Below are 14114 nucleotides of genomic sequence, written 5' to 3'. Positions count from 1 at the left end.
TTATGGTGGTAAACCAAACAGAGGAGAAAGAGAGGTGGCCTGTCCCCGCACCCCTGCTCTGAACACTCAGGGTGGGGGCATGGCTGGCCACAGGAGTCTGACCCATCCTCCTCCTCTCCCTTCAGGGGCTGGGGTTGGTGGTGACAGGGACCCTCCCTGTTTTCAACCTGACGCAGGATGGCCCTGGGGAAAAGAAGGTGAGGTTCCCCACTGGGGAAGGGCTAGTCATGCCTGGGGAGAGCTGGGCATGCCCAAAACAGGTCTGGGATGGAGCGGGGATAGGCAGGCCTCTAAACTGGACAGGGGCAGCAGCTTGAGAGCAGCTTGAGGTCATGGGCATGGGCAGTTGGGCACGGTGGCTCCCCCCATGGAATTGAGCCTGTTGCAGAACCCCTGCCTCTGCTCCCAGAACCAGCTGATCCTGGGCGTGATGGGCATTGACGTGGCTCTGAATGACATCAAGAGGCTGACTCCCAACTACACGGTGAGTGTCTACCTGCCCATCTCCCTGTTCTGCCTCTTCTGTGGACACAAGCCAGGCTCAGCAGAGGCTGATGGGGATTCCCACACCTCTGTGGAGTTCTCCGAGTTCAGGTGGTCAGGGAAGGCTTCCAGAGGAGGTGATCTTGGGCCTAGAACTGGGATCAGCAAACTTCTGTAAAGGGCCAGATTATAAATATTTTAGTCTCTGCTAGCCTAAATACTCATACTCATACTCAATTCTGCTGCATTGAGAAAACAGCCAGAGACAAAACATAAATAAATGGGCATGGCTATGTTCCAATACAATTTTGTTTGTAGATACTAAAATTTGGATTCCAAATAATTTTCACAAGTCATGAAATAGAAATCCCTCTTTTTCAATCATTTAAAAATGTAAAAACCATTCTTAGCTCACAGCAGTACAGTAACCGGCAGCAGGCCAGATGTGGTCCATGGGCCCTAGTTTGTCGACCCCTGGTCTGTCACATAGGCAGGAGTGTCCTGGGTAGAAAGGAGGTGAAGGCGTACCTTGGAGGCAAAGGGAACTCTCTGGGCAAAGGCCTGAAGGTGAAAAACAGAATCATAAGCCAGGGAAGGGGCCAGATCAGTGTGGCTGACCCAGGGCCTATGGCAAAGGGAGCTTGGGACTTGGTTATGAAAAGGTTGGGAGATGTGTGTCAGCATGCTTAAACCTGAGCCACATGAAGGCCCCTTGTCTTTGACCTCCATGTGCAGTGAGAAAACTGCCTCAGAGAGGTAAAGGGTGAGTCCAGAGTCCTGCTTTTCTTTCCCTTACTCTTGGAAGGGACACCCCAGGTAGTCCAAGGGTACACTTGTCCCCCTGCACTCTACCAAGATGGGGACCAGGAAGAGGCCGTAGTGGGGAGGGGAGGGGAGGGCAACAGCAGCCTTGTGGGGCCAGTGGAGGTGGAGAGGTTCCGCTGACTAATAGTGCCATGAGAACCCAGGGGAGGGGCTGAGAAGGCCAAATCACATTAAGGTCCCACAGAGCTGGCCAGCATGGGCCAGGGCTAGTGCATGAGGGGCACCAGCCTGCTGGGCTTGGCTTGAGAGGTAGGTTTGGGGCCGAGTGGCATGTGAGGGTCCCTCACCCAGGAAGGCAGATGGCACCCCCCAGCAGCGTGGAAGGCAGGATGAGGAAGAGCTCTGGAGCCCAGGAAATCCCTGCCCAACCCTCCAGGCCCTAAGCCCCCCTATCTGTACCCCCAGCTTGGAGCCAACGGCTACGTGTTTGCCATTGACCTGAATGGCTACGTGTTGCTGCACCCCAACCTCAAGCCCCAGGTGAGCCAGGTGAGTAGCCTGCAGATGGGGGTAAACCCTGTGAGAGAAGGAGTCCTGACTTCCTGCCCTGCCTCCCCTAGACCACCAACTTCCGGGAGCCTGTGACCCTGGACTTCCTGGATGCAGAGCTGGAGGATGAGAACAAGGAGGAGGTAAGGAGAAGAAGAGGAGGAGGGATGGGGGCGCGCATCCAGAGCAGAGAAGGGTAGGGGCCCCACCCTTCACGTCTCTGACCCTTCCAGATCCGTCGGAGCATGATCGATGGCAACAAGGGCCACAAACAGATCAGAACACTGGTCAAGTCCTTGGATGAGGTGAGAAAGTGGCAGAAGGGGGACAGAAGGTCAGGGTGGACATCCTCCTACCCCCCACTCCACCTCTGCCTGCTACCCCAAGCACCTGACCCAGCCTTTTCTCCCAGAGGTACATAGACGAGGTGATACGGAACTACACCTGGGTGCCTATAAGGAGCACCAACTACAGGTGAGTGGGGCCAGGCTGGGCAGGCAGGGAGGGGCAGGGCAGCCCCAGAGCCCTCCTGCCCCTCCCTCCCCGACCCCCGTGTGCCAGTTCTCAGCGGCTGTGACCACAATCCCAGTGGGGCCCCAGCAGCCAGGGCTGCTTACTTCTCACTCCTGGGTGCTCAGTCCCAAGGGTCCCACGCTGGCCCTTCATGAACAAGCAGCATCTCCTGGGAGCGCACAGTGGAGACATGACAGTGCATCTGATGCCTCCCCATTCCCCGCCACCCTCTCTACATCCCTCCCACCTTGGATTGTATCCCTGGATGTGTGCATGCAGGATGTCATCCTCAGCACGTTCACCGGCCTGTTCTCAGCAGTTGTCACAGCTTCAGAGAGTGTACTGACTGTCTTCTGCGTGCCCCAAGAGCTGGTCTCCTTCACACTGCAGCACCAGCCCATGACTGCCCCTCACTGTGTTAGTGCCAGCCCTGCTTTTAGCTGGCTCTCACATGGCCTGAGTCTCCAGGGACTATGGACCCCGCTCTCATGGCAACACCCCCACCCCCATCCCCACAGCCTAGCTCACTGACAGTATTCTGCCCCAGTGAATCTGCTGCTGGCCAGCTTGAGGAGACTGGCTGGGCAGGTGGTGTGCTGGGGGAGGCCGCTGGGGCGAGGGGTGGGATGGGGATTTGCTTTGGGGCTGGGAGTTCTGAGGCCTCCAGGAGAGTTCGGGAAGTGGAGGGCCCAGGCCCCTAGGCCCCGAATCTCTCACAGCTAACCAGGGAGAGGTGTCCCTGGTGGTCGGGGGAGGGGATGCCACAGCCTGGGCCTCTCTACCCAGCTCCAAAGCCATGGGGAGGAGGGTGCCAATGGGGCCCGCCTCTCTCCAGCAGTGACCTGTGCTCCTCCCATCCCCTCCTCCCCAGCCTAGGGCTAGTGCTCCCGCCCTACAGCACCTTCTACCTCCAAGCCAACCTCAGTGACCAGATCCTGCAGGTCAAGTGTAAGTGGCCCGGCCCCTGCCTGCGCCCTGCACCCCCGCCTCTGCCCCGCACCCTGGCTGGCCCCAGGCAGCATAGCCAGCCGCTTGTGGCCAGGTGGCCCCTCCTGCCCAATCTGCCCACCCCCCAGGCGCCGGCAGGCTGGGGCACCAGCCATCGGAAAGTCTGTGGAACTCTGCATGCTCGCCTTTTCTCAGATTTGGTTCCAGACCATTCTCTCATGGTTTCCATTGAGGTTCTGTTTTTGGTTTCTCCTCCTCCGTGTCTTCCCTCCTTAGCCTGCCTCCCCCACACACGCCTGGGGGCTGAGTTCTTGGAAGACACCCCCTCCTCTCATCCCTCCTGCCCCCTGCTCCCTGCGCAGCACTCTCCCGCTGCGGCACCACCCCCGGGTCTCTCCCCACCCTGCCCCCTTTTCTGTCCCCCCTCGCTCATCCTCCCTTATTTTCCTCCTCACCTCCTCTCTCACCCTCTGCCTCCATCGCCTTCCTGCCCCCTTACTCTCTCCCTTTGCCCCTCCTCCTTCCCTCCCGCTCCCTCTCCCCCTCCTCCCTCCTCCTTTCCCCTCCCTGCACCTGCACCTTCTCTATCTCCCTCCCTCTTCCTCTGCTCACTCCCTCCATTTCTCTCTCCCACATCCCCTCCCTCCCACTCCCCATTCAGTCCCTCTCCCTCTCTTCTCCTCTCACACTCTCCTCTCCATCTTCTCTCCTACCCCTTCCCCTCCTTTGCTCCCTTCCTCCCACCTTCATCCCTGCCTCCCCCACCCTCCCTGTCTCTTGCCCTTCATCCTTCCTTCCCTCCCTCTCCCGCTCCTCTGCCTGTGGCTCATCCCTGCATGTCCTGCTCACCCTGGGCCTCCCCCAGAGGCCTCTGGAGCCCGTGGCCCCGCCTGCCCATCGCCCGAGGTCACTGGGAGGGAGGCTGGGGCTCCGGCCCCACCGGGCGCCCCCCACCTGCCTGGCTGACTGGGGCTCATCTCCTTTGAGTTTTCTCGCTCTCTCTTTCTCTCTCATGTCGTTTTTTGCAAGAAGTTTCCTTTCGGTATGATGATGAGACACAATATTTTCATTCAAACAGCCATTGAATAAAATATTGTTTGTGCCCCTCCCCTTCCCCTCCCCCTTTTCGTTTGTTTTTGTGTTTGTGTTGTTTTTGTTTTCCTCGCTTTCTCTCTTGGTGGACTGTCCCAGTGCCAATCAGCAAACTGAAGGGCAAGTATATTCAGAACCAGTGCACCCTCCTCTCCCCACCCCACCCCCTGCCCTCACGCCCCTGCTTGCCCCCCTCCCTGCCCAGGACCAGCCAAACCCCTGCTCTCCAGGGCTCCCCACCAGCATCCCCTGGGCTCCTCTAGTTCTTGCCTTTCCTCTGATCCCTAAACCTCTATTAGAGCCAGCAGCCCTTTCCCCTGGCCCTGCCTGCAGGGTGGTCTCCGGCGTGTTCTAAGAGCTCAGGCCCTCTCCTCATCCTCCTCGCTCCCTCTGGGCAGGCCTCTGCCCCCCACCCCACCTTCTCTGTCCCTCCAAGACAACTCAACAGTGGGGACAGGGCTAGATGCCTCTCTACCACCTCCCACCCACTAGGGCAAGGGGCCTGAGATGTAGGGGGTAGATCAGTCCTCAAAGGGGCTTATGTGAGGCTTCCTCGGGGATATTCTCCCTCCTCAGATCTCTCCAGTTTCTCTCCAGAAGCTGGCAGCGCTCCCAAGGGGAAACAGAAGGCTTTGGAAGCCCCACACCCTGACCCTGGGGCCCAGGGGCAGGATAGGGCAGCAGCCAGGCCACCAGGAGAGCAAGGCAGACCCAACGCTGGCCTAGGTGCTGAAACCCCTGTCCCCTGCCACCCTTGCTACTCCTGGTGACTTTGTTAGGGCTCACTGGCCCAGCCCTGCCCTGGGGTGCTGGCTGCTCCTGGGAAGAGTGGTCAGGTATGGAAGGTGTTCCCCTGGGAAATAAAGGCAGACTCAGGGCCCCTGGGCCTGGCTGGGAACAGAAGGGGATCCTTCTGGACCCCAAGGGCCAGCAAAGGAGCTTAGAGGAAATCAGGCTGGGAGTGAAGAAAAAGATTCTGGCACTCAGAGGTACTTAAGCCAGAGACTTCGGGAAAAGGTAGGCAGTGAACTCACAGGTCCTGGCAAAGAACAAGAGGAGTGAAAGAGGACAGCACACAAGGGTCTCTGCCGCTGGTGCACAGAGAGGCCCCCCCATGGAACACCGTGGCAGATGGGCCATGGAGAGCCATGCGGAGATGTCCTGTCCTCAGTCCACATGGGGAAGTAGGGCCTCCCTAAGAAGCCCTAGTGGCCCTGTCCAGCCTAGTCCAGCAAAGGGGATCCAGCTGCCCCCACTGGCCTGGGTGGAGGTGGAGGACGTGCCCTACTCCCACTCGCTTGAGTTGTCTTGTCTCCCCCTCCTACATCCTTCCCAGTGACCCCAGAAATGCAGGGCCCTGATAACAATGACAACCATAGCATAGTCTCCCTTCCTGCTCCCCCCACCTCTTTTTCTTTCTCCTCTTCCTCCTCTCCCCACCCCAACCCTTCCCTGTCGGCTTGTGTCCAAACCCCGCCTCACAGTCCTATCAGAAAGCAACAGTCCAACCAGTGACTGCCCAGCTCCTCCAGGCACCCAAAGTCCCCCTCCCCAGAATCTTGCAGTGCACTGTGGGCATATTTTGGAACAGGGAAGACCCCTCTTCTGCAAAAATAAAGCACTGGGACTTCCCTGGCGGTCCAGTGGTTAAGATGCCAGGCTTCCAATGAAGGGGGGGCGTGGGTTCGAACCCTGGTCAGAGAACTAAGATCCCACATGCTGCGTGGCAAAAAAAAAAAAAAAAAAAAAGAGGTTGGAATCTGGGTGAAAGGATAGGGAGGTGCATTGCCCAGAGTGTGAGAACAGAGGGACACCTCCCAGACTCAGACCAGCAAGGTGGCCAGCCCAGCTGGGCAGGGAGAGGCCCCAGAGGAGCCCTAGTAGCCACATCCCCAGATTCACTCACAGACCCACACAGGGACCTTTGCACACATGCACACATGCTTACACACTCATGCATACACACACGTGCTCTCACATGCACATACACGCTCATACATATGTGCTCACTCTCACACACGTACAGGCCCAGTCGATGGATCCCTCAACAGCACCCCATGCCTTCTCTGGAGCCCCCAGCTTCTCCCTTGCTGCTCTGAGTCCAGACAGGTCCTCAGAAGGATAGACCAGACCCAGGCCTTCTAGATAGACCAGAATCTGCCCTCATGCCCCCGGCCCAAGAGGGTGTTCATGTTTGAGCAGCGCTTCTGTGCCCTCCCAGCTCCCAGACTCTCCTCTCACAGTGTGGGAACATTCAGAGATCTCCCCTCACCCAGCCTCCTACCCCAGGGAAGACCACTGAACCCCCACAATGCACTGCAGCCCACCCCCAGCTGCCCACACTGTCTCTGGTTGGACTGTCTATGCCCGTGAGGAACCCCCTCGGTTTGGCCATGTTGATGCCTGACACAGAATAAAAGCAAGACCTACCAAAATGCAAACAGCTACAGCAAAGAGAGATAAAAATCCGCAGCCAAAAGCCAGTTCCATTCCTCAGAGTCTCTTTGGAGGAAGGAAGCTCAGCATGCGGTTTTTTTCCATTATGGATGTGATAAGAGCGAGACTGGTGCCTCCCCCAGACCATGCATATATATAGCAGTGTGTGTATATATATGTGTGTGTGTATGTCCGTGTATATGTGCTATACAGCCGTATGGAAGCATATACAGCCACGCCAAGGGACTCACTGCCGACAGAGGACCAGGCCTGGGCAACATATTGGCTATAACTGCCCTCCTCCTGCGATGCTGTAGTCTCCACAGGCCCTCCCCGCCCGCCCCTTCTCTCTGGCTCGAACTTGAACGTGGAAGTGGCGGGTTTCCTCTTTGCTGGTGTCTCCCTCCCTCAAGCCACCCTCTTCCCTGTCCCTCCAGCCCCGTCAGCTCTGAACCCCTGGCCTCCCGCCTCCCCAGCCCCCGCCGGATAACCCCCCGTTTCTGTTGCAGATTTTGAGTTCCTGCTCCCCAGCAGCTTTGAGTCTGAAGGACATGTTTTCATTGCTCCCAGGTAGCTTGCGTGTGGCCTTGCTGAGGTGTCCTCCCCTAACCCAACCTCCCTGGGCCCACCTCCTGCACTGCTGCCTGGAGCTGTGTGTCTGTGTCCTGTGCAGTGTCACCCTGCCATGCACAGCCCTGTATGTGTGGCCGTGTGCATACCTGGGCCATGTAGCTGCACCAGGCACCAGTGCCCATAGCTTCAGCTCCCACCAGGCCTCGGACGGGAGGGCTCTGGACTCTCTGCTGACCTTCCCTGCCCTCCCAGGCCACCAGGAAGGAGCCCTTTCTGCCCTGCGCCGGCTGTCCGCAGCACGCCCCTCACTGGGCAGCTGCTGCTCTGGTTTGTGGCGCCCTCCCCACCCCACCCCCACCCCGCACCCATCCTTGTCCTGTGTCAGTCAGTGTTTGTGTGGGTGTGGGGACCGAGCCAGGCAGAGCCCCTGTCGGCAGTGCCCCATCTAGGTGTGGTGGCTCACTGGGGAGAGGTACAGGGATGAGGGGATGGGAGCTATGAAGAGCTCTCTAGAAAGTAAGGGATCAGGGCCCAGCACAGGCCTGGGCCTGGACCATCCCTGGCGTGCACCCTCGTGTGCACACCATCTGTCTGTTGGCCCACATCTGAGGAGGCCAGCAGGCCCTCAGGTGGTGAAGCCCTCCCCTGTGGCCTGGGCTTTGCATGAGGGCAGGTGGGTGCAACTGACAGAGATCCATGGGCACTCAGGTACCACACGGGGGCTCTGGACACTCCTAACCTCCATGTGTGTGCACGTGCGTGCATGCACCCACAAAGTTCGCTGTGACTCTCTGTAGATGTGTGTTTGTATTTGTGAGTCATCGTGTACATTTGTAAGAGTCCAAGTGTAAATGTGGGGTGGCCGTGTGCATTGGTGACTGTGGGAATGTATGGAAAGGCCTGTGTGGCCCACAGGACCCTGAGGGAGCTCTGAGGGCAGGGACCATGTTTGTTTTTGTCACCTCTGTATCTTTGGCACAGGAGAGCTCAATAAATATGTGTTGGGTGAGTGTAAGTGTACATACTATGTGAGGGGGAGGGATTGCAGGTGACTTGTATCCCAAGTCCAGCTGTATGGGTGTCACTCTAAGTGTATCAGGTGTGTTCTCCCCCATACAGAAGTTCAGGCTGTGTACTGCACAAAGGCCCTGGGAGCAAGTGGGGACTGAGATTCAGCCCCAGGTGCCCTCACCAAGCTTTGGGCCCTAGCACAGCCTCAGGAAGAAGAGCATTTAAAAATTTCCCACATGGGCTTCCCTGGTGGCGCAGTGGTTGAGAGTCCACCTGCCGATGCAGGGGACACGGGTTCGTGCCCCAGTCCGGGAAGATCCCACATGCCGCAGAGCGGCAGGGCCCGTGAGCCATGGCCGCTGAGCCTGCGCGTCCGGAGCCTGGGCTCTGCAACGGGAGAGGCCACAACAGGGAGAGGCCCGCGTACCACAAAAAAAATAAATAAAATAAAATAAAAATAAAATAAATAAAATAAAAATAAAAATTTCCCACAAAGTTGCTGCCCTGCAGGCCAGTGAGGAGGTCTCTGGTGGCAGGAGTATGGATGAGGGACTAGGCAGTAAAGATAGCTCCATGTACCAGGGTAGAAGGACTGCTTGCCAAGACTTTCTGGGGAGCAGAACCCCAAGCAGATCTCCCCACTCCCTTCAGCCCCTACGTTCTCTGGACCCACAGTCTGAGCCCAGAGAGGACCTTGAGGAGGTGAGGGACTTGGCCTGTCCACCTCTGGGGGAAGAGCACTCTGAGCAGAGGGAACAGCCGATCCAAGGACCCATGTGTTCCCACCGACTTGGTGACACCCTCTGTGGTATGATGAAAAACACTAAGGCTCAGGGAGCTTGAGTGAGTTGCCCAAAGGTACACAGCCAGGAAGCAGCAGGATGAGGTCTCAGACCAACTAAGCCAGTGCCAGGACTCCACCCACTGTGCCCACGGAACGCCATGGCACACAGTTGGATGAGCCAGCCATGAAGCATTTCCTGGGGCCTCCCAGGTGCACTGTCTAGCTCCAGCTACACAGGAGAGGTGGGAGGCTCTGCAGGGCCATGCCCAGAAGGGAGAACCTGCTTGTGTGGAGGAAGCAGACCCTCATTCTCTGCTTCCTGCACCTAAGCAGGTCAGTTCTGCCCCTGTCCAGACCTGGTTACCTGCCGGGCGTATAGTCACTGCAGCCTGTAAGAACACACATGCCCCTCCCTGACGCCTGGGCTTTTCAGCGAATGGCCTGGCAGGCCTGTTGGGAAGCCTCAACCCTATTGCCCTGTGCATCCCCCCAAGCCCACTCTTCTTGCCCCTCCCCACCCCCAGAGAGTATTGCAAGGAACTGAATGCCTCAGACAACAACACCGAGTTCCTGAAGAACTTCATTGAGCTCATGGAGAAAGTGACTCCAGACTCCAAGCAGTGTGAGTGACTGGTGGGGCAGCAGGGTCTGGGCAGTGCCAGACAGCAAGGGGGCAGCCCAGAGGAACCCAGAGACTGGGCAGGTGTGGAAACATGCAGGCCCAAACCAAGGGCAGGTCCTGGGCCAGGTCACGGGGAAGGTTCGGAGGCTTGGGGGTAGCGGGGAGAGTGGGCAGGGATCCACAAGAAGATCCTCCCTCCACCCCAACCCTCCTGTTCCAGGCAACAACTTCCTTCTGCACAACCTGATCTTGGACACGGGCATCACACAGCAGCTGGTGGAGCGTGTGTGGCGGGACCAGGATCTCAATACGTAGGCACCACCCAGCCTGTGGGGGCAGGAGGCTGGGATGGCTGGGATGGGCACAGAGGCGCTGGCCGTGCCCTGCAGAAAGTAGGTCTGTGACCTCACTTCCCTGCTGCCCCCAGGTACAGCCTTCTGGCCGTGTTCGCCGCCACTGATGGTGGCATCACTCGCGTATTCCCCAACAAGTAAGTGACCTGCCCCACTATCCGACACCCTGCCCCTGCTGGGACCCCGCCTGTCCCGCTGCCCAGAGGCCTTCTTGCATCTGCTGAGACCACTGCCCCCACAAGCCACCCCTCCACCAACCTCTTGTGTGACCAGGGCAGCTGAGGACTGGACAGAGACCCCTGAGCCCTTCAATGCCAGCTTCTACCGCCGCAGCCTGGATAACCATGGCTATGTCTTCAAGCCCCCACAACAGGATGGTGAGTGTCCTCCCAGGCGCACAGCAGCAGGTGGGAAGCTGAGGCTTCTCTGTCTGCTCAGCCAGGGCGAGGCTCTGCTCTTTGAGGTCCCTCTCAAATACGAGGCTGGCTGGCTGAGATGGGGCAGATAAAGAGGGGGCTAGGCTGTGCCAAACGCTATGCTGGGTGCCCGGTGCTTAGGCTGAGGTCAGCCTTGCCTTGGGTTCCTGGGCTTACAGGGCCCAGCACAGAGTGGTCATGTGGCTGCCAGCCCCTACTCCTGACCACCCCACCTCATCCACCCCCAGCCCGGTTAAGGCCGCTGGAGTTGGAGAATGACACGGTGGGCATCCTCGTCAGCACGGCTGTGGAGCTCAGCCTAGGTGGACGCACACTGAGGCCAGCAGGTGAATACCCAGGGCGGAGGTAGGGAAAGAGAAAATGGGCAGTGTGCTGCCCAGGTAGGTGGGCATTGATGGCCCCTTGCTCTCCCCCACAGTGGTAGGCGTTAAGCTGGACCTAGAGGCCTGGGCTGAGAAGTTCAAGGTGCTAGCCAGCAACCGTACCCACCAGGACCAGCCTCAGAAGGTATCTGGTCAGGGATGAGGGCAGTAAGCCCAGAAGCACCCATTCTGGAGTCCCCAGGAACCCCTACCAGTCCTCCCACTCAGAGTGGCTCTGGTGCCTATGGGGAGGCAGGGTCCCCAATGTATAAAGGGTGATGGGAGGGGAAAAACTGGTGGGCACTTACGGTCCTTGCTCTCTGCCCAGCAGTGCGGCCCCAACAGCCACTGTGAGATGGACTGCGAGGTTAACAACGAGGTGCGTGTGCCCTGAACCCTAGCTTACCCCACTCCTGGACACCTGAGTCCCAACTGCAGCTCCTAGCCCATCCCATCCCTTAGCCAGTGGGTCTCAACATCCCACCCTGACTTCACAGCTTTACCAGAACTGGGGGAATGGTGCCCCCTCCAGTCAGCTACTGGACTGTCAGGGTCTGTGGAGGAAAGGCTGGGCTGGAGCCCCTCCCCATCTTCCTCCCCCTTTCCCACCTCTCAGGACCTGCTCTGTGTCCTCATTGATGATGGGGGATTCCTGGTGCTGTCAAACCAGAACCATCAGTGGGACCAGGTGAGGGTCAGGAAGAGGGTGGAAGGAGAGGGTCCGGGTTTGAGCCTTCTGGGGATATGGCACTGCCAGCCCTGTGACTACCACTGCCTCCCGGCCTCCTCAGGTGGGCAGATTCTTCAGTGAGGTGGATGCCAACCTGATGCTGGCACTCTACAATAACTCCTTCTACACCCGCAAGGAGTCCTACGACTATCAGGCGGCCTGTGCCCCCCTGCCCCCGGGCAACCTGGGTGCTGCACCCCGGGGCATCTTTGTGGTGAGCCCCAGCAATGCCTGGCCTGCAGATGGGGGGACTGGGAGACCTGCCCACAGATGACCCCCCACCTCTAACGAGAAAGCTGGGGGTGAACCAGGTCCAGGGGCAGCAGTAGGAGCCCATGCCACTCTCTCCACTGCAGCCCACCATTGCAGACTTCCTTAACCTAGCCTGGTGGACCTCTGCTGCGGCCTGGTGAGTCCCCAGGGGAAATGGGAGAGGGAGGGTTCTCCCTGGGCAGGAGGGCTGGAAAGAAATGGGGCACGGTACTGGCCTCTGCTGACCACTCCCACTTGGTGACCCATGCCCTGCAGGTCTTTGTTCCAGCAACTTCTCTATGGTCTCATCTACCACAGCTGGTTCCAGGCAGGTAGGTAGGGCTTTGGAGGTCCCTCCTCAAAGCCCCTCCCCAGTCTGAGACCTACTCCAAAGGGAGGGCGGGGCTTACGGCTGAGTGAGGCTCAGGGTGTAGGGGTGCAGCTGAGGGGCTCTGGACCCTCGCAGACCCCGCGGAGGCCGAGGGGAACCCCGAGGTGCGCGAGAGCAGCTGCGTCATGAAACAGACCCAGTACTACTTCGGTTCGGTGAACGCCTCCTACAACGCCATCATCGACTGCGGAAACTGCTCCAGGTGCGCGCGCGGAGCTGGCCAGAGGGGCGGGGTGGGGCCGGGCCGGGCCGAGGCTGCAGCGGGGAGGGGAGGGGAGGAGAGGGGCGGCGGGGTGGGGCGAACCTCAGCGCCCCGCCTTTCTGTGCTCCCTCCAGGCTCTTCCACGCGCAGAGACTCACCCACACCAACCTTCTCTTCGTGGTGGCAGAGAAGCCGCTGTGCAGCCAGTGTGAGGCTGGCCGGCTGCTGCAGAAGGAGACACACTGTATCCTTCCCGCGCTGCTCCCCGGCCCCTCCCGCCCAGCGCGTTCCCTCCGTGCCGCCGCCCCTTGACTCCCCACCCATGCCCAGCGGACGGCCCGGAGCAGTGTGAACTGGTGCAGAGACCGCGATACCGGAGAGGCCCACACATCTGCTTCGACTACAACGCCACGGTGAGGAGGGGGGCGGCGGCCTTGACCTGCAGCTCCCCTGCCCCAGGGCTAGTGCGGCCCTGCGCACCCCCTGCCCGCCCAGCCCGCGCAGACCGGCTGCTCCTTGTCTCTTTCCGCAGGAAGATACCTCAGACTGCGGCCGCGGAGCCTCTTTCCCACCGTCGTTGGGCGTCCTGGTGTCCCTGCAGCTGCTGCTCCTCCTGAGCCTGCCTCCCCGGCCGCAGCCTCAAGTCCACGCCCACCCTTCTCGCTGCCTCTGAGTGCCCCCTCCCCCCACCAGGCCTCCCCGCCGCTCCCCTGCTCCCTCGCCCCACACTTCCCGCCTTAGAGCCTCGCCTCCCTCCCTCACTGAAGGACCTGAGTGCGCCTGGCCCCAGAATCTGCGCCTTGGAGTGTGTGTGTGTGTGGGGGGGGGTCCCGAAGGAGGGCGCCGCAGGTCTTTGGCCCCCAGGCCACGTCTGGCTGCTGAACTGTCAGAGTGTCCCCAGACCCCTCATTCCCACTGGACTCACCCACCCCGGAGGGCTGGGCCAGGGAGGCCACAGTACTGGTGCCAAACCAGGCCTCCACTGCCTGCCCTGCCCCGAGGCTCCCTTTGTGTGGAAGACCTAGGCCTTGCCCCAGCTGGACTCCTCTAACCTGGCCCTTCTGCTCCACCCAGGACTAAATCTGGGACTAATGGAGGAAATTGAGATGGGCAGTTTGAGGCCTGTGCATCCCAGCTTAAGTCCTGGCAGGAGAGAGGTCCTGGGGCAGCCCCCAATGAGCTCCTGCCTCTCTCAGGCCTACAGCCACCTCTCCCTCCCCAAGCCCGGCAGGTGGCAGGACAGTGACAGTGACACTGGCTAAGACTCAACCCCATACACACCTGGAGCCCCGAGGACAGAAACTGGACTCCGAAATACCCAGGAGGGCACACAAACAAACAGACGTGCACAGACACACACACCCTGGGGTGGGGTGAGGGTGGGGGCTCACAAAGCCTTATATGGGGTGAGGGGTTGGTGGGAGGTTGGCATGTGCACATTCCATCTCCTGCTCACCATCCGCCTCTTATCTGACCTGTAACCCAGCTGGTCCCCCATCTCTAAAGCTGAATGTCAAACAGTGCCAAATGCTGGGGCAAAGGGTGAAGACCCCTCTGTCCTGACCTAGCCGCCAGTGTCCCCTTAATGCCCCTGACCCTGCCAGGTGCTCA

The 14114-nt window shown here is 59.5% G+C and overlaps 1 protein-coding gene across 4 annotated transcripts in view; it reads left to right on the top strand.

The window, feature by feature from the left end:
• Positions 1–13222, top strand: part of CACNA2D2 (calcium voltage-gated channel auxiliary subunit alpha2delta 2) — a 136293-nt gene extending 123071 nt beyond the window's left edge. Inside the window, exons 16-39 of one of the 4 annotated variants that reach the window (XM_060109242.1) lie at positions 126–197; positions 410–484; positions 1714–1788; positions 1869–1940; positions 2031–2102; positions 2210–2271; positions 3182–3258; positions 4450–4470; positions 7296–7356; positions 9679–9776; positions 9997–10087; positions 10204–10266; positions 10403–10506; positions 10794–10892; positions 10985–11073; positions 11260–11307; positions 11545–11616; positions 11720–11872; positions 12015–12067; positions 12187–12242; positions 12377–12503; positions 12638–12747; positions 12834–12916; positions 13036–13222. In XM_060109242.1, coding sequence (XP_059965225.1) covers positions 126–197; positions 410–484; positions 1714–1788; positions 1869–1940; positions 2031–2102; positions 2210–2271; positions 3182–3258; positions 4450–4470; positions 7296–7356; positions 9679–9776; positions 9997–10087; positions 10204–10266; positions 10403–10506; positions 10794–10892; positions 10985–11073; positions 11260–11307; positions 11545–11616; positions 11720–11872; positions 12015–12067; positions 12187–12242; positions 12377–12503; positions 12638–12747; positions 12834–12916; positions 13036–13176 — 1974 coding nt within the window. In that variant the 3' untranslated portion in view covers positions 13177–13222. Of the gene's footprint in view, positions 1–125; positions 198–409; positions 485–1713; positions 1789–1868; positions 1941–2030; positions 2103–2209; positions 2272–3181; positions 3259–4449; positions 4471–7295; positions 7357–9678; positions 9777–9996; positions 10088–10203; positions 10267–10402; positions 10507–10793; positions 10893–10984; positions 11074–11256; positions 11308–11544; positions 11617–11719; positions 11873–12014; positions 12068–12186; positions 12243–12376; positions 12504–12637; positions 12748–12826; positions 12917–13035 lie in introns of all 4 variants that reach the window. The other 3 variants (XM_060109240.1, XM_060109244.1, XM_060109241.1) reach the window with 3 other exon arrangements.
• Positions 13223–14114: the final 892 nt, after the last annotated feature.

This window comes from Mesoplodon densirostris, chromosome 10 (assembly GCF_025265405.1).
Source record: "Mesoplodon densirostris isolate mMesDen1 chromosome 10, mMesDen1 primary haplotype, whole genome shotgun sequence".
Lineage (NCBI taxonomy): Eukaryota > Metazoa > Chordata > Mammalia > Artiodactyla > Ziphiidae > Mesoplodon > Mesoplodon densirostris.
Note: the sequence above shows the minus strand (reverse complement) of the source record. Positions and strands in the feature narration are given on the sequence as shown.